This window comes from Selaginella moellendorffii, unplaced genomic scaffold (assembly GCF_000143415.4).
Source record: "Selaginella moellendorffii unplaced genomic scaffold, v1.0 SELMOscaffold_64, whole genome shotgun sequence".
Taxonomy (NCBI): Eukaryota; Viridiplantae; Streptophyta; class Lycopodiopsida; order Selaginellales; family Selaginellaceae; genus Selaginella; species Selaginella moellendorffii.
Window position 1 is genome coordinate 1390 of NW_003314325.1, and position 21183 is coordinate 22572.

Genomic DNA, 21183 nt, shown 5'->3' on the forward strand with positions numbered 1-21183 from the left:
AAATTATTTCTACTTGTGATAATATTTATTCAAACAGAATCAAAATATAAAACAATTTATGTTATGACTCATGTCCAGAGAGGTATATGTCCATGAGAGAGGTCCCCTTGGTCCACAAAAGCCAGAGCTCAAGCATGCACGGCTTTGCCTTTAGAACTCAAAAACTCCAAGCTTAACAATGTATTGGTCAACAATCTGATCCTGTGCAGTAAGAATTGTGATGTGATTTGGAGAACCATTCTTATCCACTTGCTTGCCTTTGCCATAACCAAAACTGAGGCCCTTTTTTTTTGGTGGCACCAACATAAACTATCTGTCTCTGTAACAAATCTATCTTTACTGACTTCAAATACACCATTTGGATATTGAAGTCTATACCAGCAACCCAATTCACTAGATTTAAAAGTAACAATATGATTCCTGAAGTCAATTATTGCTGAGTGCTTCTTAAGCCAATTCATCCCCAAAATTATGGTATCTATATTCTCTTTTATACCAATAAAATCTGTACTTTCTGAAAAGCTTCCCATTTTATACGTTAAATTCTCAATTCCATAACCATCTTTCATTTGCACATCTGCAGTTAATCTTTTTGTAAAATACTTGTAATCACGAATTGCTTTGAGCCCAAGTTTCTTGAGAAGTTGAAGTGATATAGCTGACCAATCAGAACCATTATCAAATTCAATTGTGATGTGATGATCATTGATTCTCCCACTGTATTCTGCATAATGAAAAGTAGTACATATATGTTGATTTATTCTCTTGTATTTTCTGCACTTATATAATTGGTAGTGATCATCAAGGGCACCATCAATCTCCTTGAGGCAATATATAGAATTATTGACCTCAAAAGTTAAACTGTTTATAGTGCCACTGCAGTCTAACTCTAAGCAATGTTGATGTATCCAAGGTGAACCCAAAATTATATCATGATCAAGAATCAATGGTTTTACAGTCAAACTTGTTTTAAATTCACAATCCTCCACCATAAACTTGAAATCTTTAACTTGTGAATTACTGTCCACAGTAATATTGAATTCATCTACTAATTTCTGTGAGATAATATCACGGTCACAACCAGAATCCCAAAAAACATTGATTTTCCTCTCCAACCCATGATCCCCAGATAACCTTCCAAAAGTTTCTGCCATCAAACCCTAAATTCCCTACCCTACAGATCCTAGAGTGTGGGAATTTATAAGCCGTCAACTCTTTCCCTTTTATTTGTTGCGTGTTCAACCCTACAAAGTCAAAAAGTTACTACACCACCAAAACTGAGTTTTTTCACCGTATCCGCAAACCTGGAGATCACAGGATCAAAAAGCTTTCTTTCGCTGTCAATGTTTTCACCTCGTTCTTCCATTTTTCTAACTTCCACTGGCTACGTTGATCCAAAGCACACCATCATCCACGTTCAAGCGCTCTTCTTCCTGTCGCAAATTCATGGATTGAACAAAGTTTGTACAAGCCAAGTGACGCAAATTTTACAAAAAACCAGACAACATGTCATTTTAAGCCTTTTGGACAGCCACTTCAAGAACTCACTCGCAAGAAGGGAAGCTCATTCGACACACGAAAAGTATGCAAGCCAAGCAAGACAGAAGAAAAACGAGAGGAAACACGAGCGTTTGTGGCTCTACCAACACGAGTGACATATCCATGGTAAGCTTGCGGAGCTGCTTGTTTAACAAGGCCACTGCTGGTTGGAAGGTCACAAAGGCATGTTGAGCGAGAAAATGATAAACATCGGGGGCCAATGGGACCAGAAACTTCCATGCTTTGCTGTAGGATTAGGCAACGATTACATACCTTTAAACCGCTTCCCCTCTCCTTGCTTTATCCTTGTTCTTCGCTGTTCTTCGCTTGTGTTCTGTTCCTTTCTCTTGAGTCCCCATGCCTTCCTGTTAAAAGAAGCATTAAATCGTTCCAACAACTGTTTCCTATGATGTTGGAGTTGTAAATCCGACTGACCTCGGGCATAGATGTTGGACGTGAGAGAGTACGCAGAGCCTGTTCCATCGTCGAGCTTGAGAACCGACTTGAAGGCCATCCTGCCAAGCTCCACATTTCTCCACTTGAGGCACGAACTTAAGAATGCCATCCACACCACCGCGTCCACCTTGCAAGGCCACGCTCTTTGAGCGCCTCGTTTTGAGAGAAAGAACTTCCCACCGATGCCTCTGTATCCAATCCAGCACTGCAAGCTTGTACGTGAATCTGCTGCCCGAAGTCCAGTGCTGCAAGGCTCAGCGCAGGCTTTGAGAGCAGCAACGTACGTCCGGTTACAAGCTTTTCTCGTGCAGCAACCGAGTGTAGAACTCCAGAGCTCGCTCGGGTTCTCCAAACCGACTATATCCCAAGATCAAGGGGCCTTTGATGCTGTGAAGACTTCCGCCGTGCTTTGACACTTGGTATACATATCCACCGAAAAGTAGTCATCCAGTTCGCAAATCCTTGCGGCTTGCAAGTGGAGAGCTCTGCCTTTCTCCAGCTATTTCTTCACAAGCTTGCGGTCTCCATTCTCTGCTAGAGTCGCAACAGCCTTAAATGCAGCAGTAGCAGTGACATGATCTGCCTTAACACCTTCCTCTTGCATGCTTTCGAACGATTGTAAGACGAGCTTGTGCTGGCCGCCGCAAGCATACCCCAGGATTATCCCCGTCCAAGTCGCACCACCATATCTTGGAAAACCAGCCAAGCATCCACCATGCCTCCACACTTGGCGTACATGTCAACGAGAGCATTATGAACCGAGAGGTCTTCTCCGTCCACAAAAGCGAGAGCTCGAGCATGCACGGCCTTGCCTCTCTGCAAAGCCCGAAGCTTAACGACGCCTCCGTCGACAATCTGGCCCTGTTCCTTCTCAGCCAAGGTGACACAGGCCTTTAGTGCAGCAAGAACTGTGACACGATCTGGAGCGCAACCATTCTCGTCCATGCTAAAGAATATCTCAAGAGCTTGCTCGCCTTTGCTGTTCTGAGCATAACCAAGAGTGAGGCAGTTCCAAGAAACCACGTCTGGACGTTCAATACTGTCAAAGAAACTGCGAGACTCCACCATGCTCCCACAGTTGGCATAGAACTCCACAAGTGTGTTGGTCACTAAGATGTTTGAATAGTGCTTACCAGCTTCCAAGCGAACGGCCCTTCCTTTTTCGAAGCTCTGAATCTTCAAGACTTCCGTTTCTTCTTCACCATGAACAACTGATCGATCCATCGATGGGGGAACAAACATGCCACGAATGCGTGCCGGGGCATGGGCAAGTTCCTCGTCCGCAAGACGGCAACAAGCTTTCAGCGCTGCGATGAAAGTTAAAGCATCCGGTGGAGTGTCTCCACGACGCATTCGAGCATAGATATCGAGAGCTTCACCACCCTCGCCGCTGCTGGCATACCCGAGAATCATGCAGTTCCATGTCACCACACTACGATGGCTCATTCCTTCGAAAACTCGACGAGCCTCTGTCAAGCTCCCACATTTTGCGTAAAGATCAATCAAGGTGCTCGCGACGAAGAGATCCGAGTCTAAGCCAAGTTTTACTGCTTTCCTGTGAATCTCCCTGCTCCTCTCTAAGAATACCACCCGTTGACCATCCAAAGCCTGCCCGGAATCCTTCTCTATCAAGCTGGAACAAGCCTTGAGAGCACCAGGAACTGATACTCGATCCGGTTTGTACCCTTCGTCTCCCAGAGGAGCAAACAACTGTAGAGCCATTTCACCATTTCCACTCTGTGCATATCATATCCCTGTACGCTCGAATTCCAGGAGACAACATCGCGATGCGGCATGCTGTCAAATGTTCCACGAGCATCTATCATGCTTCCGCATTTCGCGTACAGATCAAGCAGGATGTTGGCGACGATAATGTTTGAGAAGTCACCTGTCTCGGAAACATCCCTGTTCATTCTCCTGCCTAGTTGTAGATCTCTCATGCTTCTACATACCTTGAGAGCACCAACAACAATGCCAATGGCTGGTTTCAATCCCTGACGTTGCATTCGTCTGTACACTTCATTTGAGAGACCCTGAGGTTTCTGCAGAAGTGGACCAACCTTCGCTCCATCAGGACAGACTATGGATTCTACGAAGGCCGTAGTAAGAAACGATAAAGCGAGCTCAAAATTTTCATACCTTGAGCCTGATCAGTTCACCGCTGCTAAAAAACCTGCAACGTTTCAAGTTCCTTCAATGCAGCAAGATCGCTTGACTTATCCCTCGACAAGCACCAGCTCTACGTCAATATCTCTGCAAGAAAAAGGAAATAAGAAAATCACCTGGATGCTAGAAAAGAATAGCCAGTTACCTGCGTAAGGACAAAACTTCCAAGTTTTTCTCAAGCAACACGGAATGCTCTTTGAGAGCATCTGGACAATTGTACCCTAAATATTTTTAAAAATTTCTGTCGATGCTACATTCTTCCCTCCCAGAATCGAAATCCAGCCACTGGTGCGGCAGAAATCCGAGCGCAAGCTCCATCCGCGGCGGCGTTGGCTTGGAAATCGCTCGATCGAGAGAGAACTCTCGCGGCTAAGCGCCCGGACCAGGCAGTGGGAGAATGGAGGATGAAAGTCAGCCGCCTTGGATCAAATTCACAAAATGACAACAGATTGCCGCTCGATACATGGCCTCGCGCCCTTTCTTTCGACGATCTCACAGCACCACGAGCTCGGCCTCATCCTGCTCCTGCTCCCCTCGCTGCATCACGATTCTTGGACGTCTTCTTCTCTGAAACAGCAAGATTTCAGCTCGCGAGCCAGAGATCGAGAGAGAAAGAGAGAATCTTTGCCAAGATTTCGAGTGTGAGGGAGAGATTGAGAGTGAGGGAGAGATATTTCGGGAGAGATTGCACGAAATTTCACCTTGCGCAGCTTGAGCCTTGGCCCTTTCCTTGTCCTGGCGCTGCCGTTGGGATTCACTGATCCCGCGACGTTCCTTCCTCGGCATTCTCCTCTTCCCCTTCTTCTCGTTGTCGGCTGCCCTCGTCGAGCTTTTGCCCGCCATCGCACTTCCTCCACACAAAAAACCCTCGCAACGAAGCAATGAAGAAGAAACGAATATTCATGTTTTTAAATTTATTCCCGCCCTCGCATACAAGATCCTAGCCGACCACGTGGCGAGGCGAGCGATTCAAATGAATTACCATGCCAGCCGAGCATTACCATGGCGTTCTTTGTTTTTAATTTGACGGCGTAAGCTCTGGTGACTGCCCCGCATACACGATCGTCGCCGACCACGTGGCGAGGCCATGGTGGCCGTGGCAGCAGACCATTTCCAGGTTTAACGACTAACTGCTATAACATTGTCACGCGAACAGAGTGGCGGCAGCTCCGGCGGCGCAATGCTCTCGGGGTAGCGCGAGCATGATCCAGCCATGGAAGCTCTCAATGGCGTCAAGAAGAGGCATTTCAGGGTAGAGGGTTTCCAGTGGCCCTTCTCGCGCGTGGCTATGGAGTGGAGGCCTGGCGCCGGCACCGCCAAGCGCAAGAAGATCTCCAGCGACATCAATGTCGCCACTCCTCCTCCTCCTCCTTTACTTCCTCACCCTTCCTCACTCCTCTCCCTCCGGCAGCTCAATCACTCACCACCACCGCACGATCCAAACTTTCTCCGCGCGCTCCAGGCCAATGCTCTTCGGACAATGTCGGTGAATGGGAAGGGCTTCCTATCGAATCCTTGGTCGAACAGGGCAGCTTGGTCCAGGGTCGGGTCGAAGAAGGATCACGGTGGGGATTTGATGAACAAGAAGAGGCAGCTGGAGCTGTGGGACTTGGCGGGGTTCTCTCGTGAGAAGTTAAAGCTTCTCAAAGAGATTGAGGCGCTCATCGACTCGGAGGAGAATGCTTTGAACATGGAAGCTTCTGCTAAGGTTGGTCGAAGGCTCCTTCTTTCTTGAGTTTAGACCATCGTTTTATTTCTTCTTTCTTCTTTATAGGCCGCGGAAGGACGTCTTCGAAGCTTGCTGGATATCTGCGTATGCTCTCAATGCCAGGAGAATATAGAGAACAGGATAGCTCTACAAAGCGTGAGAACCAAAGGTTTGGACGATGGCAAGGTTATTTCAGCAAGAACGAATGTAGCGACTGCAAAGCAAGAGGATCAGACAGCACCAGCGCTGGAAGGTCCCAAAACCACGAAGGTGACACTTAGATATAGTTTTCTAGGTCGGAAGTATTGATTCGGTTGCGTGTTCTCAGCTTCCAGAAACGATGAAGAGAGATTTCACGAAGCAGGAGTCTCTCGAAAAGGAAAAAGAGAAGGAGAGGCGCTTCTTTCTTGGAAATGTGAAAGAAGCCATGGAGCGTGACCGGGTTGCGCTTGACAACTTTCTGCAGAAGCAGAGGCTCAAGCATGAAGTGTCTAAGCAGAAACTTGGCGAGGTGAAGGGGAGCTTTCTTGGGAAGTATCTGAGCTTTCTTGACAACTCACTGGACGATGCTCTCCAAAAGGACGATTTAAGCGACAAGCACGACCAGGTTTTCAAGTCTTTTACGTGTTGCTTTATTTGATCTCGAGGTCTCACTTTAGATTTCCTGTGTTAGGATTCAGAAGGTTTGGAGGATCCTTCCAAACTTCGCAAGGATCAAACTCCTGAGCTGGAACGATCTTCTGAAAAGTCAGATGAAGTAACCGCGCGAACTTAACTTAGCTTTGCTGGCGCCGCCTTGTCTAGACACTAGAAAACGGAGGACATGCCTCGTAGTGAACTGAAGCCAATCCGGCAGCCAGATTGCGAGAAGGCTGGTAGACCGCTTAAACCGAATCGCCACGAGGAGTTTGCGGGAACCAAGGCTTAAGCACTTCCATAGGAGTTCTTGACAGAGAGATCAGGTGTCATGCTGCCAGGCTGCTAGGATTGTCTTCCAGACAACCTCTACACCCAAGACGTTTGATCGGCTTGGATCGAACGTAACAAGAAGAATACTCCAGGATTTTATGTGATCCAACACCTCCAGATGGTCAATGTGATCTTTCTTTCAGTAAGATATTTTTCTTCACTGGCTAGACTAGGCTCTCGCAACAATGGGGCGATCCGATGCTCGAAGAGGCTGACCGACGCAAATCCGCCGCCCCTATCTTCCATCGGATTAAGCTCTCTGTGCGACCGACGATGAGAATGGGAGCTCGAGAATGAGTCCAGTGTCAAGGTACGAGCTTGACCCCAGGGCAAGCTTTTCTACAATCGCGTTGGAACCTTCGTTCGAGAAAAATCTCGAGGTATGGAGACAGCAATTCCACCGCTAACTAAGGTTCGCGCCTAGATCAAACTATTCATAGCAAGCTCTTGTATGATTCCAGATCAAGTCCAATCTCGCCGAGAAACATTGACGAACTGCCGAGTTTTCTGTATCTCCGGAAGTTTACGAGGCAAACATTTTTGTTTTAAATTTCAAATGAACGAATATACTTCGACTTGGGCGGGACATTTCCAGGTTTAACAACTAACTGCGAGTGGCAGCAGCTCCGGCAGCCTCGGTGGTAGCGCGAGCATGACCCAGCCATGGAAGCTCTCAATGGCGTCAAGAAGAGGCATTCCAGGGCAGAGGCTTTCCAGTGGCCCTTCTCGCACGGCCTGGCGCCGGCACGACCAAGTGCAAGAAGATCTCCAGGGACATCAATGTCGCCACTCCTTTTCCTAGGCTAATGCTCTTCGGACAATGTCGGTGAATGGGAAGGGCTTCCGATAGAATCCTTGGTCAAACAGGGCAGCTTGGTCCATGGTCCAGAGCACTCGGCTCGAAGAAGGATCATGGTGGGGATTTGATGAACAAGAAGAGGCAGCTGAAGCTGTGGGACTTCGGGGGGTTCTCTAGTGAGAAGTTAAAGCTTCTCAATGAGATTGAGGCGCTTATCGACTCCAAGGAGAATGCTTTGAACATGGAAGCTTCTGCTAAGGTTGGTCGAAGGCTCCTTCTTTCTTGAGTTTAAACCATCGTTTTATTATTTCTTTCTTCTTTCTAGGCCGTGGAAGGACGTCTTCAAAGCTTGCTGGATATCTGCGTATGCTCTCAATCCTAGGAGAATATACAGAACAGGATAGCTCTACCGAAAAGTAAAGAGAGAAGGAGAGGCCCTTCGTTCTGGGAAGTGTGAAAGAAGCTATGGAGCGTGACCGGGTTGCACTTGACAACTTTCTGCAGAAGCAGAGGCTCAAGCATGAAGCGTCTAAGCAGAAACTTAAACCCGAGAGGCTATTCGCAACGTATACGAATCGTGGCCAATAGGCGAGCAAGCTGGTGGACTCGAGGAGCTTTGAGCGACGTTGGAACACAATCGAGGCATATCCCGGAATGATCATCATGGAGGCGCTTGAAATTTTTTGGAGCTCATGCCCGAGTGTAACGGACTAATTTTTCCGGTTTCTTAAGGTAAATTAGGGTACGTTCTTTGAATGCTGCGTGCTGCAGCACAACCAACAATTGGAAAAGTTGAGAAAGTTCTTTTTGCTATTCTCCTTGTATGGTGGAACCATGTGTAAGTTGTTGACTAGCAAAAGCCCCTCAAGGATCTAATCCATAAAATTTGTAAATTTAGGGTTTGATGGCAAAGGATGAGTTTAATATTACTATTAACAGTAACTCAAAGTTTATGAGTGAAGTTATGAGGACTTTGACTGTATTACCAATGATTCTTGATTATGATATAATTTTAGGTTCACCTTGGATACATAAACATTGCTTAGAGTTAGACTGCAATAGCATAATAAATACTCTAACATTTGAGGACTACATATTGCCTCATGGGTGATTACAACTTATCTAAGACCAGAAAAATACAAGAGAATAAATCAACATATACATACTGTGGGAAATCAATGATCAGAAAATCAGAATTGAAATAGATAATGGTTGTGCAAGTTCTGGAATACTTATCAGGAAACTCGGGGTTAAAGTAGTTCACGATTCCAAGTATTTTGCAGAAAGGCTAACTCCATAAGTTCAAATGAAAGTTATGGAATTGGTATGTTATAACTAAACTTTTTAGAAAGAAGAAATTTTATTGGTCTAGAAGATTATAGAGAAACCATATTTCTTGGGATTGACTGGCTTCATAATCACTCAGCAATAATTAACTACAGGAATCATATTGCTACTTTTATATCCAAAGAGTTGGATTGTTGGTATAGATTTCAATACCCATCTGGTATATATGAAGCAAGTAAAGATAGATTTGGCAAAGAGATGAGTAGTTTGTGTTGGTGCTCATTTTGACCACAAATTTAATAAATACTTTTTTAGCACAGTCCATTTTGTTTGGTTTGTTTTGCATTACCAGATTATGGTCTTTTCATGCCTTTCCATTGTTGGTAATTCTTTTGAAGAAATAGAACGTGGGAACGACTACATTAATTATGGGAAATTGACTACAAGTTATATATGTAATTTTCTTTAGTATATGTGAAAGTTAGCACAAAGGTGATTGTTTTGGTATGTACATAGTATAAGTCTGCCTCCTTGATCAAGTTATGATCAAGTTACGATGGAGCCAGAGATCACAAATCAGAGGTAACACTTAAGTAGTTTAGTAATCTTCAAAATAATGGTGCATGCCATGTATAGACATGTATTTATTCCAAGTCATAAGTTTGTATTTTATACATTTAGAAAAAAAGAAAACTATGTAGAAAATTTGGATAAATTTTTGTCATAAGAAATACTAAATGAAATATTATAGTTGTTCAAAGTTCTAATCTATGTTGGTGCTTAGTGTTAGACAATTTTAATAAATAATTTCAATCAAATATACCACGAATATCCAATAATATTTCAATCCAATGCTAAATAAAAAACTAATAAAATAACAATAATGTAAATATAAATAAGATATACCTGGCGTTTAATTTGGGTTAATATAAATGAAACCATAATTGTTTCAAATTAAAAAAATGAATAATATTTTTTAATAGTGAGTATTCTTTATAACTATAATATTATTTTGAAAATATAAATAATCATTCTCTTTCTGTAAAACTTTATACATATGTATAAATATATATGTTATATTTTTTAGTGAAAATTTTATTTGTAGTTTTCAATTTATCTAAATTTTTGGTTTTCATAAGCAAACCTGTAGAAGGGTAGTGGATATATCTAAAATATGCTTGGATATTTTAAGATATTTTCTAACAGTTGTTATTCAATTAAATTAATCTTGTAAACTTTCCTAAACACTTCTTAATATATTCTAGTTTATTCTACAGTCAAATGGTTGATATTAAATAAGATTAATCTTGTGTCTATAAATTATCAATATCTTTATAATTATAAAAGTTTATTTGATCAAATGGATTAATAAATAAAAATAATATTACTATTAAGAATTAAGTATTATTGCATGCAACGTGCACCAAATTATTTGTTTGCTTAACCAAACCTATAAGGGGATAGTGATTATACCTAGAATATGCTTGAATATTCTAGGATATTCTACCATCTAACAGTTGTTATTCATTTAGATTAATCTTGTATCTCTAATTTATAAATATTGTTTTAATTTATATAAACACTAAACGCTTTCTAGGATATTCTAGTTTATTCTACTATCATATTCAATAAGATTAATCTTGTGTTTATACATTATCAACATGTTAAAAATTATAAACTTTAATTGATCAATTGGATTAATTTAGAGAAATAACACTACTATTAAACAAACTAAGCATTGAATGTAGCAATGTGTAGCAAAGTATTTCTACTTATGATAATATTTATTCAAACAGAATCAAAATATAAAACAATTTATGTTATGACACATGTCCAGAGAGGTATATGTCCATGAGAGAGGTCCCCTTGGTCCACAAAAGCCAGAGCTCAAGCATGCACGGCTTTGCCTTTAGAACTCAAAAACTCCAAGCTTAACAATGTATTGGTCAACAATCTGATCCTGTGCAGTAAGAATTGTGATGTGATTTGGAGAACCATTCTTGTCCATCCTAAAGAATTGCTCCAGAGCTTGCTTGCCTTTGCCATAACCAAGACTGAGGCCCTTTTTTTTTGGTGGCACCAACATAAACTATCTGTCTCAGTAACAAATCTATCTTTACTGACTTCAAATACACCATTTGGATATTGAAGTCTATACCAGCAACCCAATTCACTAGATTTAAAAGTAACAATATGATTCCTGAAGTCAATTATTGCTGAGTGCTTCTTAAGCCAATTCATCCCCAAAAATATGGTATCTATATTCTCTTTTATACCAATAAAATCTGTACTTTCTGAAAAGCTTCCCATTTTATACGTTAAATTCTCAATTCCATAACCATCTTTCATTTGCACATCTGCAGTTAATCTTTTTGTAAAATACTTGTAATCACGAATTGCTTTGAGCCCAAGTTTCTTGAGAAGTTGAAGTGTTATAGCTGACCAATCAGAACCATTATCAAATGCAATTGTGATGTGATGATCATTGATTCTCCCACTGTATTCTGCATAATGAAAAGTAGTACATATATGTTGATTTATTTTCTTGTATTTTCTGCACTTATATAATTGGTAGTGATCATCAAGGGTACCATCAATCTCCTTGAGGCAATATATAGAATTATTGACCTCAAAAGTTAAACTGTTTATAGTGCCACTGCAGTCTAACTCTAAGCAATGTTGATGTATCCAAGGTGAACCCAAAATTATATCATGATCAAGAATCAATGGTTTTACAGTCAAACTTGTTCTAAATTCACAATCCTCCACCATAAACTTGAAATCTTTAACTTCTGAATTACTGTCCACAGTAATATTGAATTCATCTACTAATTTCTGTGAGATAATATCACGGTCACAACCAGAATCCCAAAAAACATTGATTTTCCTCTCCAACCCATGATCCCCAGATAGCCTTCCAAAAGTTTCTGCCATCAAACCCTAAATTCCCAAAATCCTAGAGTGTGGGAATTTATAAGCCGTCAACTCTTTCCCTTTTATTTGTTACGTGTTCAACCCTTTGAGCTCGAGAACATCCTCTTGTTAGCAACCAAGTGAACATCGATGTCCTTGTTGCGCCAAAAAGTAACCTCATCGCCGAGACCGAGTGTTTCCAGTGTCCGCAAACCTGGAGATCACAGGATCATTTCTTTTGCTGTCAATGTTTTTACCTCGTTCTTCCATTTTCCTAACTTCCACTGGCTACGTTGATCCAAAGCACACCATCATCCACGTTCAAGCGCTCTCCTTCTTGTCGTGTAAGATGCAAATTCATGGATTAAACAAAGTTTCTACAAGACAAGTCACGCAAATTATCCAGACAACATGGCATTTTAAACCTTTTGGACAGCCAGAATAAGGGAAGCTCATTCGACACACGAAAAGTATGCAAGCAAGCAAAACAGAAGAAAAACGAGAGGAAACACGAACTTTTGTGGCTCTACCAACATGAGTGACAAATCCATGGTAAGCTTGCGGAGCTGCTTGTTTAACAAGGCCACTGCTGGTTGGAAGGCATGCTGAGCGAGAAAATGATGAACATTGGGGGCCAATGGGACCAGAAACTTCCATGCTTTGCTGTAGGATTACGCAACGATTACATACCTTTAAACCGCTTCCCCTCTCCTTGCTTTATCCTTGTTCTTCGCTGTTCTTTGCTTGTGTTCTGCTCGTTTCTCTTGAGTCCCCATGCCTTCCTGTTAAAAAAAGCATTAAATCATTCCCACAACTGTTTCCCACGATGTTGTAAATCCGACTGACCTCCTTCCTGTCGCAAATTCATGGATTGAACAAAGTTTGTACAAGCCAAGTGACGCAAATTTTACAAAAAACCAGACAACATGTCATTTTAAGCCTTTTGGACAGCCACTTCAAGAACTCACTCGCAAGAAGGGAAGCTCATTCGACACACGAAAAGTATGCAAGCCAAGCAAGACAGAAGAAAAACGAGAGGAAACACGAGCGTTTGTGGCTCTACCAACATGAGTGACATATCCATGGTAAGCTTGCGGAGCTGCTTGTTTAACAAGGCCACTGCTGGTTGGAAGGTCACAAAGGCATGTTGAGCGAGAAAATGATGAACATCGGGGGCCAATGGGACCAGAAACTTCCATGCTTTGCTGTAGGATTAGGCAACGATTACATACCTTTAAACCGCTTCCCCTCTCCTTGCTTTATCCTTGTTCTTCGCTGTTCTTCGCTTGTGTTCTGTTCCTTTCTCTTGAGTCCCCATGCCTTCCTGTTAAAAGAAGCATTAAATCGTTCCAACAACTGTTTCCTATGATGTTGGAGTTGTAAATCCGACTGACCTCGGGCATAGATGTTGGACGTGAGAGAGTACGCAGAGCCTGTTCCATCGTCGAGCTTGAGAACCGACTTGAAGGCCATCCTGCCAAGCTCCACATTTCTCCACTTGAGGCACGAACTTAAGAATGCCATCCACACCACCGCGTCCACCTTGCAAGGCCACGCTCTTTGAGCGCCTCGTTTTGAGCGAAAGAACTTCCCACCGATGCCTCTGTATCCAGTCCAGCACTGCAAGCTTGTACGTGAATCTGCTGCCCGAAGTCCAGTGCTGCAAGGCTCAGCGCAGGCTTTGAGAGCAGCAACGTACGTCCGGTTACAAGCTTTTCTCGTGCAGCAACCGAGTGTAGAACTCCAGAGCTCGCTCGGGTTCTCCAAACCGACTATATCCCAAGATCAAGGGGCCTTTGATGCTGTGAAGACTTCCGCCATGCTTTGACACTTGGTATACATATCCACCGAAAAGTAGTCATCCAGTTCGCAAATCCTTGCGACTTGCAAGTGGAGAGCTCTGCCTTTCTCCAGCTATTTCTTCACAAGCTTGCGGTCTTCATTCTCTGCTAGAGTCGCAACAGCCTTAAATGCAGCAGTAGCAGTGACATGATCTGCCTTAACACCTTCCTCTTGCATGCTTTCGAACGATTGTAAGACGAGCTTGTGCTGGCCGCCGCAAGCATACCCCAGGATTATCCCCGTCCAAGTCGCACCACCATATCTTGGAAAACCACCCAAGCATCCACCATGCCTCCACACTTGGCGTACATGTCAACGAGAGCATTATGAACCGAGAGGTCTTCTCCGTCCACAAAAGCGAGAGCTCGAGCATGCACGGCCTTGCCTCTCTGCAAAGCCCGAAGCTTAACGACGCCTCCGTCGACAATCTGGCCCTGTTCCTTCTCAGCCAAGGTGACACAGGCCTTTAGTGCAGCAAGAACTGTGACACGATCTGGAGCGCAACCATTCTCGTCCATGCTAAAGAATATCTCAAGAGCTTGCTCGCCTTTGCCGTTCTGAGCATAACCAAGAGTGAGGCAGTTCCAAGAAACCACGTCTGGACGTTCAATACTGTCGAAGAAACTGCGAGACTCCACCATGCTCCCACAGTTGGCATAGAACTCCACAAGTGTGTTGGTCACTACTGAATCTTCAAGACTTCCGTTTCTTCTTCACCATAAACAACTGATCGATCCATCGATGGGGGAACAAACATGCCACGAATGCGTGCCGGGGCATGGGCAAGTTCCTCGTCCGCAAGACGGCAACAAGCTTTCAGCGCTGCGATGAAAGTTAAAGCATCCGGTGGAGTGTCTCCACGACGCATTCGAGCATAGATATCGAGAGCTTCACCACCCTCGCCGCTGCTGGCATACCCGAGAATCATGCAGTTCCATGTCACCACACTACGATGGCTCATTCCTTCGAAAACTCGACGAGCCTCTGTCAAGCTCCCACATTTTGCGTAAAGATCAATCAAGGTGCTCGCGACGAAGAGATCCGAGTCTAAGCCAAGTTTTACTGCTTTCCTGTGAATCTCCCTGCTCCTCTCTAAGAATACCACCCGTTGACCATCCAAAGCCTGCCCGGAATCCTTCTCTATCAAGCTGGAACAAGCCTTGAGAGCACCAGGAACTGATACTCGATCCGGTTTGTACCCTTCGTCTCCCAGAGGAGCAAACAACTGTAGAGCCATTTCACCATTTCCACTCTGTGCATATCATATCCCTGTACGATCGAATTCCAGGAGACAACATCGCGATGTGGCATGCTGTCAAATGTTCCACGAGCATCTATCATGCTTCCGCATTTCGCGTACAGATCAAGCAGGATGTTGGCGACGATAATGTTTGAGAAGTCACCTGTCTCGGAAACATCCCTGTTAATTCTCCTGCCTAGTTGTAGATCTTTCATGCTTCTACATACCTTGAGAGCACCAACAACAATGCCAATGGCTGGTTTCAATCCCTGACGTTGCATTCGTCTGTACACTTCATTTGAAAGACCCTGAGGTTTCTGCAGAAGTGGACCAACCTTCGCTTCCATCAAGGACAGACTATGGATTCTACGAAGGCCGTAGTAAGAAACGATAAAGCGAGCTCAAAATTTTCATACCTTGAGCCTGATCAGTTCACCGCTGCTAAACAACCTGCAACGTTTCAAGTTCCTTCAATGCAGCAAGATCGCTTGACTTATCCCTCGACAAGCACCAGCTCTACGTCAATATCTCTGCAAGAAAATATATTAAAATCACCTGGATGCTAGAAACGAATAGCCAGATACCTCTGTTTAGACACAATGCAGCATTTCAATTTCTTTCTCCAGCCACTGCAATGCAGCAAGATCGTTTGACTTATCCCTGGACAAGCACCACTCAACTGGTAGCTCTACGTTAATATCTCTGCAAGAAAAAGGAAATAAGAAAATCACCTGGATGCTAGAAAAGAATAGCCAGTTACCTGCGTAAGGACAAAACTTCCAAGTTTTTCTCAAGCAACACGGAATGCTCCTTGAGAGCATCTTGCATGTATGGCTTCACAACCGTCCGAATTGCCGCTGCACTTACTAGATTTTCTAGCGAGCCGTGCTTCCTCATAAGTTTCAGAGCTGTAAAACCAGGCACACCGGGAACACCATCAGCAGCATACCCTAGCACAAGCGCTCACACACTCGCGACTCCAAGCTCAAGCACAAACGAGAATGACTTACAGTGAAAACGAGATGCCATCCGACTTGCTCCCGCAGTAGCAAAGCGGCCATCCGATGGAGCTCGCCGTGGCGCCACCAGGAACTGGGGATTCCGAGCTCGCCCTGGCGCCATTCTGAGCGGGAGCGCGCTGTGCGATCCAAGACGCGGCCGCCATGGACAATTGTACCCTAAATATTTTTAAAAATTTCTGTCGATGCTACATTCTTCCCTCCCAGAATCGAAATCCAGCCACTGGTGCGGCAGAAATCCGAGCGCAAGCTCCATCCGCGGCGGCGTTGGCTTGGAAATCGCTCGATCGAGAGAGAACTCTCGCGGCTAAGCGCCCGGACCAGGCAGTGGGAGAATGTAGGATGAAAGTCAGCCGCCTTGGATCAAATTCACAAAATGACAACAGATTGCCGCTCGATACATGGCCTCGCGCCCTTTCTTTCGACGATCTCACAGCACCACGAGCTCGCGGCCTCATCCTGCTCCTCTCTCTGCATCGTTCCCGCGCGTCTTCTTCTCTGAAACAGCAAGATTTCAGAGATCGAGAGAGAAAGAGAGAATCTTTGCCAAGATTTCGAGTGTGAGGGAGAGATTGAGAGTGAGGGAGAGATATTTCGGGAGAGATTGCACGAAATTTCACCTTGCGCAGCTTGAGCCTTGGCCCTTTCCTTGTCCTGGCGCTGCCGTTGGGATTCAGTGATCCCGCGACGTTCCTTCCTCGGCATTCTCCTCTTCCCCTTCTTCTCGTTGTCGGCTGCCCTCGTCGAGCTTTTGCCCGCCATCGCACTTCCTCCACACAAAAAACCCTCGCAACGAAGCAATGAAGAAGAAACGAATATTCATGTTTTTAAATTTATTCCCGCCCTCGCATACAAGATCCTAGCCGACCACGTGGCGAGCGAGCATGATGCCACAGTTCAAATGAATTACCATGCCAGCCGAGCATTACCATGGCGTTCTTTGTTTTTAATTTGACGGCGTAAGCTCTGGTGACTGCCCCGCATACACGATCGTCGCCGACCACGTGGCGAGGCCATGGTGGCCGTGGCAGCAGACCATTTCCAGGTTTAACGACTAACTGCTATAACATTGTCACGCGAACAGAGTGGCGGCAGCTCCGGCGGCGCAATGCTCTCGGGGTAGCGCGAGCATGATCCAGCCATGGAAGCTCTCAATGGCGTCAAGAAGAGGCATTTCAGGGTAGAGGGTTTCCAGTGGCCCTTCTCGCGCGTGGCTATGGAGTGGAGGCCTGGCGCCGGCACCGCCAAGCGCAAGAAGATCTCCAGCGACATCAATGTCGCCACTCCTCCTCCTCCTCCTTTACTTCCTCACCCTTCCTCACTCCTCTCCCTCCGGCAGCTCAATCACTCACCACCACCGCACGATCCAAACTTTCTCCGCGCGCTCCAGGCCAATGCTCTTCGGACAATGTCGGTGAATGGGAAGGGCTTCCTATCGAATCCTTGGTCGAACAGGGCAGCTTGGTCCAGGGTCCAGAGCACGCTCGGGTCGAAGAAGGATCACGGTGGGGATTTGATGAACAAGAAGAGGCAGCTGGAGCTGTGGGACTTGGCGGGGTTCTCTCGTGAGAAGTTAAAGCTTCTCAATGAGATTGAGGTGCTCATCGACTCGGAGGAGAATGCTTTGAACATGGAAGCTTCTGCTAAGGTTGGTCGAAGGCTCCTTCTTTCTTGAGTTTAGACCATCGTTTTATTTCTTCTTTCTTCTTTATAGGCCGCGGAAGGACGTCTTCGAAGCTTGCTGGATATCTGCGTATGCTCTCAATGCCAGGAGAATATAGAGAACAGGATAGCTCTACAAAGCGTGAGAACCAAAGGTTTGGACGATGGCAAGGTTATTTCAGCAAGAACGAATGTAGCGACTGCAAAGCAAGAGGATCAGACAGCACCAGCGCTGGAAGGTCCCAAAACCACGAAGGTGACACTTAGATATAGTTTTCTAGGTCGGAAGTATTGATTTGGTTGCGTGTTCTCAGCTTCCAGAATCTCTCGAAAAGGAAAGAGAGAAGGAGAGGCGCTTCTTTCTTGGAAATGTGAAAGAAGCCATGGAGCGTGACCGGGTTGCGCTTGACAACTTTCTGCAGAAGCAGAGGCTCAAGCATGAAGTGTCTAAGCAGAAACTTGGCGAGGTGAAGGGGAGCTTTCTTGGGAAGTATCTGAGCTTTCTTGACAACTCACTGGACGATGCTCTCCAAAAGGACGATTTAAGCGACAAGCACGACCAGGTTTTCAAGTCTTTTACGTGTTGCTTTATTTGATCTCGAGGTCTCACTTTAGATTTCCTGTGTTAGGATTCAGAAGGTTTGGAGGATCCTTCCAAACTTCGCAAGGATCAAACTCCTGAGCTGGAACGATCTTCTGAAAAGTCCGATGATCGTACCGAAGAATCTATTACAACTAGAGAAGCTGGAAGAAAACCTGCAGACGTTTCGCTTAGCACAGACGCGAAAAAGCTTCACGAGACAATTCACAAGCTGCTGGACAAGAACAAGCAGCTCCAGGAGATGCTCTCCGGGCGACAAAACTCGCACGATCATCAAAGACAGAACGTTAACGGGCTGGAGCACATTACAAAGCTGGAGATTTCTTGCAGCTGCAAGAGTCCGTGGGAGATGAGGCCCCCGAGAATTTTCAACTTCACCAGAAAGACGACGTCGAGAGTGTTGCAAACTTCTGGAGAGCTTGATATTGGGAGTCTTGAGGAAACTGCAGGGACAAGAACAGGCTACGAGGGGTTTCCTCAAGGCTACTCGTACCTCTACGTCTCTCCAGCTTTCGAGGCAGAAAATGTCGACCCGAACACGCAAACTCGTGACGAAGATCGCTCTGCTAGTAAACACGTTGTGACGAATCCCGTGAAGCTTCACAAGCTAAAGCAAGAACAGGAGGTGACGCACAGCCAGGAACAGAACTTTTGTCCAAAGGTACCTGAGTTCTTTGATGAAACTTAGCCGGTCTTTCAATCTTTTGTTATTTTACTCCAGTTCAAGCTCTCGTCACTGCCGGCGTTATGCAGCAGCTTCACACAAACAACATGTGATTCCAGAGGTTTGAAGCAGCTTGATTTACAACAGCCGAAAGTTCGTCCCCAGTTAGAAGAGAGTAAAGCGAAAACTGATGAACATTCACTAGTAGAAAGACAAGACAAAGCTGTCGACGCTGGAGACTCGAGTGATGAAACTGATGTTTCTAGCGCAATGCTTATAGACGTCATCAGGTAATGCTTGCTCAATAGCGTTACTCGTTCTAAACTGTTTGTACTTCAGGAACTGGAGGATGCAAGCTTTAGTACCGAAAGATTTGCTGGAAAACAAAGACTCGTGTACTCAGACTGCTGTAAGCTTGACCGAGGTTGGACAAATCACAGAGGGAAAGCCTGTTGTCGAGAAATTCACACAAGGTGGAGGAAAATCTTTCGTCTTCATTTTTCACCTTAGCTGACGAAACTACTTGTTAATTACTAGGAGATGCTTTGCTAGAAATCTCACTTCTGTGCCAAGAAGAAGAGAATAAACTGAAAGCTTTGGAGGAACTTGATGTCAAGGACTCTCACAACAATCTATCAGAAACCACGGAAAGCTTTTCCAGTGACGAGCTCATTGAGGTAATGAATCTAGTTTCTTTTCCTCTTCTTTTCATTTACAGAAGTACTTACAGGTGACGACTCAACTTTCCGAAAGCGTCGAGGGCGTTGCGAGAGATCGGTCAACCGAACAACTGGAGGCTGCGTTCAAGAGAAAAGTAAGTTTCTTTTGAAGATCCTGAAGTAGAAAGGAAGCCTAGCTAATGTGGTCACTTTAGTCCAGGAAGAGGATCTTGAGAACATAGTTCACATGTTGAGCTCCAAACTGGTGGAAAGCCAAGATAAAGCTGATGCGCTAGAGAAATCTCTCGCAGAGAAGAGCTTCAAGGTGGAAGAGATGCTCGAGGCCTTGAAGACTTTTCAAGCCGAGGAATCCCAGGACAGCTGCAAAAGGATTGCAGCACTGGAGCAAGCTTTAGCCGAGAAAAGCTTTAGCATGGACCAGATGTCTCGGGCCTTGGCCACTGCGAATTCCTACGCCGAGCAGCTGCGAAAAGATTTCGAAGAAGCATTCGATGATACACTGAGGAAAGAACTTGCGACTAGCCAAGACACTATCTCAAACTTAGTGGAAGAAGCGGCCGAAAAGGACGTAAAACTCGAAGAGATGAAGCTGGAAATGGAGGCCATTCAGAACCTAAAGTCCGCTTCCGATGTGAGTCGCACTGGATTGGAAGCGAAGGTATCAGAAGAAAGACACAACGTAAGTCATCGCAGAACTTTTTCTCTATCTCTCCATCAGAGCTTTTGTTGATCGCTACTTGTTGCATCTTTGCAGGCGAGGGAGGCGTACGCGAGCTTGGAGTCTGTGAAAAGTGAGCTTTCGAATTGCCAAGCCAAGGCACGGACGATGGAAGAAGCTGTTGCACAGAGAAACGCCACCGTGCAAAGGCTGGAGCTTCGACTCAAGGAGATGGAGAATTCTCAGTCCGTGTTTGAGAAATCCCAGGCCATGCTAACCAGGCAGCTGGAGGGTGCTAGAAACAGTGTAAGTCCAACTTCTGGATCACCTTGCAAAAAAACTCTTTGTTCTCTTGCAGGTGAAAGAGATGGTACAAATTCTAGGAACCGAGCGGCTTAGCAACACCGAAAAATACGTGTCTCTTGAGGAAGCCTTGAATGCCAAAAGCACGAAGATCAAAGAGCTGGAGCTCAAGGCACAGGAAATGCAGAAGCTCAAGTCTGCGATGGAGCTGGAGATGAAGAATGCAACAGAGAATGTTAGCTTGCTCTCTGATCGAAGCCAAAGTTGTAAGTGATTCTCAGTTCATGTTCTAACTGTTTTTTATTTTGTCTCCGCAGGCGAAGAGCTTGCATGCCACACTGAACACCGTCAAGCGTGACCTCTCCAGAGCCGATCACAAAACAGTGGCGATGGAGCAGTCTCTCGCGGCAAAGGACGCAAAGCTACAACAGTTGCAAGACCAGGTGGTGGCTCTCGAGTTTGAGAACTTCCAGCTGCGAGGCCAGTCGAGAGCGGCCGAGAAGCAGTCCAGCGATCACAGGCGCCAGTTCGAAGACCTGGTTGCCATCAACGAGGAGCTTCTCAGCTTTTCTCAAGGAAAAGAGAACGAGGTATGGCGCTAGTGCGCTTGTTTCACTCGCTAGAAAGCTGGCGCTTTGTTTCTCGTTCCAGCTGCTTGCATGCCGGAAGAAAATGGC

General features: G+C 45.1%; 5 protein-coding genes across 11 annotated transcripts; 2 read left to right on the plus strand and 3 right to left on the minus strand.

Moving 5' to 3' along the window:
• Positions 1 to 1035: 1035 nt before the first annotated feature.
• LOC112351682 (pentatricopeptide repeat-containing protein At3g12770-like) lies at positions 1036 to 4008 on the minus strand. 5 transcript variants are annotated; one of them, XM_024690020.1, is made up of 4 exons: positions 3948 to 4008; positions 1975 to 3883; positions 1813 to 1904; positions 1036 to 1433 (listed from the first exon to the last, which is right to left on the minus strand). In XM_024690020.1, exon 2 carries the CDS (start codon positions 3715 to 3717, stop codon positions 2656 to 2658), a length of 1062 nt encoding a protein of 353 aa, XP_024545788.1. In that variant the 5' UTR covers positions 3718 to 3883; positions 3948 to 4008; the 3' UTR covers positions 1036 to 1433; positions 1813 to 1904; positions 1975 to 2655. The 5 variants fall into 5 exon arrangements, with proteins under 5 accessions (XP_024545788.1, XP_024545789.1, XP_024545786.1 ...); XM_024690021.1 differs by having other exon boundaries at positions 1036 to 1304; positions 1354 to 1433; positions 1975 to 4008; XM_024690018.1 differs by having other exon boundaries at positions 1036 to 1244; positions 1305 to 1433; positions 1975 to 4008.
• Positions 4009 to 5195: 1187 nt separating this feature from the next.
• LOC9648769 lies at positions 5196 to 7005 on the plus strand. 2 transcript variants are annotated; one of them, XM_024690015.1, is made up of 4 exons: positions 5196 to 5869; positions 5936 to 6139; positions 6198 to 6476; positions 6543 to 7005. In XM_024690015.1, the coding sequence occupies exons 1-4, from the start codon at positions 5375 to 5377 to the stop codon at positions 6642 to 6644; spliced, it is 1080 nt and encodes a 359-aa protein (XP_024545783.1). In that variant the 5' UTR covers positions 5196 to 5374; the 3' UTR covers positions 6645 to 7005. The 2 variants fall into 2 exon arrangements, with proteins under 2 accessions (XP_024545783.1, XP_024545784.1); XM_024690016.1 differs by having other exon boundaries at positions 6550 to 7005.
• Positions 7006 to 12379: 5374 nt separating this feature from the next.
• LOC112351687 lies at positions 12380 to 13621 on the minus strand. Its single transcript, XM_024690031.1, has 3 exons — positions 13070 to 13621; positions 12684 to 12690; positions 12380 to 12619 (listed from the first exon to the last, which is right to left on the minus strand). Exons 1-3 carry the CDS (start codon positions 13359 to 13361, stop codon positions 12520 to 12522), a joined length of 399 nt encoding a protein of 132 aa, XP_024545799.1. The 5' UTR covers positions 13362 to 13621; the 3' UTR covers positions 12380 to 12519.
• Positions 13622 to 14361: 740 nt separating this feature from the next.
• Positions 14362 to 16041, minus strand: LOC9644999 (pentatricopeptide repeat-containing protein At2g34400). The gene is made up of 5 exons (XM_024689871.1): positions 15930 to 16041; positions 15680 to 15827; positions 15336 to 15369; positions 15147 to 15236; positions 14362 to 14931 (listed from the first exon to the last, which is right to left on the minus strand). The coding sequence occupies exons 1-5, from the start codon at positions 16039 to 16041 to the stop codon at positions 14362 to 14364; spliced, it is 954 nt and encodes a 317-aa protein (XP_024545639.1).
• Positions 16042 to 16888: 847 nt separating this feature from the next.
• LOC9648561 (protein MLP1) lies at positions 16889 to 21156 on the plus strand. 2 transcript variants are annotated; one of them, XM_002984692.2, is made up of 12 exons: positions 16889 to 17586; positions 17653 to 17856; positions 17915 to 18163; positions 18230 to 18862; positions 18923 to 19155; positions 19205 to 19338; positions 19403 to 19542; positions 19596 to 19679; positions 19745 to 20224; positions 20300 to 20509; positions 20562 to 20741; positions 20824 to 21156. In XM_002984692.2, the coding sequence occupies exons 1-12, from the start codon at positions 17080 to 17082 to the stop codon at positions 21106 to 21108; spliced, it is 3339 nt and encodes a 1112-aa protein (XP_002984738.1). In that variant the 5' UTR covers positions 16889 to 17079; the 3' UTR covers positions 21109 to 21156. The 2 variants fall into 2 exon arrangements, with proteins under 2 accessions (XP_002984738.1, XP_024545752.1); XM_024689984.1 differs by having other exon boundaries at positions 20562 to 20769; positions 20824 to 20973.
• Positions 21157 to 21183: the final 27 nt, after the last annotated feature.

Coding starts and splice junctions, on each gene's coding strand:
- LOC9648561 (XM_002984692.2), top strand. CDS start 17,080: ATGGAAGCTCTCAATGGCGTCAAGAAGAGGCATTTCAGGGTAGAGGGT. Junction 18,164..18,229: donor TAAGCGACAAGCACGACCAG/GTTTTCAAGTCT, acceptor TTCCTGTGTTAG/GATTCAGAAGGTTTGGAGGA. Junction 19,339..19,402: donor TGTCGAGAAATTCACACAAG/GTGGAGGAAAAT, acceptor GTTAATTACTAG/GAGATGCTTTGCTAGAAATC.
- LOC9648769 (XM_024690015.1), top strand. CDS start 5,375: ATGGAAGCTCTCAATGGCGTCAAGAAGAGGCATTTCAGGGTAGAGGGT. Junction 6,140..6,197: donor AAGGTCCCAAAACCACGAAG/GTGACACTTAGA, acceptor GCGTGTTCTCAG/CTTCCAGAAACGATGAAGAG. Junction 6,477..6,542: donor TAAGCGACAAGCACGACCAG/GTTTTCAAGTCT, acceptor TTCCTGTGTTAG/GATTCAGAAGGTTTGGAGGA.
- LOC9644999 (XM_024689871.1), bottom strand. CDS start 16,041: ATGGCGCCAGGGCGAGCTCGGAATCCCCAGTTCCTGGTGGCGCCACGG. Junction 15,828..15,929: donor GATGGCATCTCGTTTTCACT/GTAAGTCATTCT, acceptor CTGGTTTTACAG/CTCTGAAACTTATGAGGAAG. Junction 15,370..15,679: donor GAAGTTTTGTCCTTACGCAG/GTAACTGGCTAT, acceptor GAAACGTTGCAG/GTTGTTTAGCAGCGGTGAAC.
- LOC112351682 (XM_024690020.1), bottom strand. CDS start 3,717: ATGGCTCTACAGTTGTTTGCTCCTCTGGGAGACGAAGGGTACAAACCG.
- LOC112351687 (XM_024690031.1), bottom strand. CDS start 13,361: ATGGCATTCTTAAGTTCGTGCCTCAAGTGGAGAAATGTGGAGCTTGGC.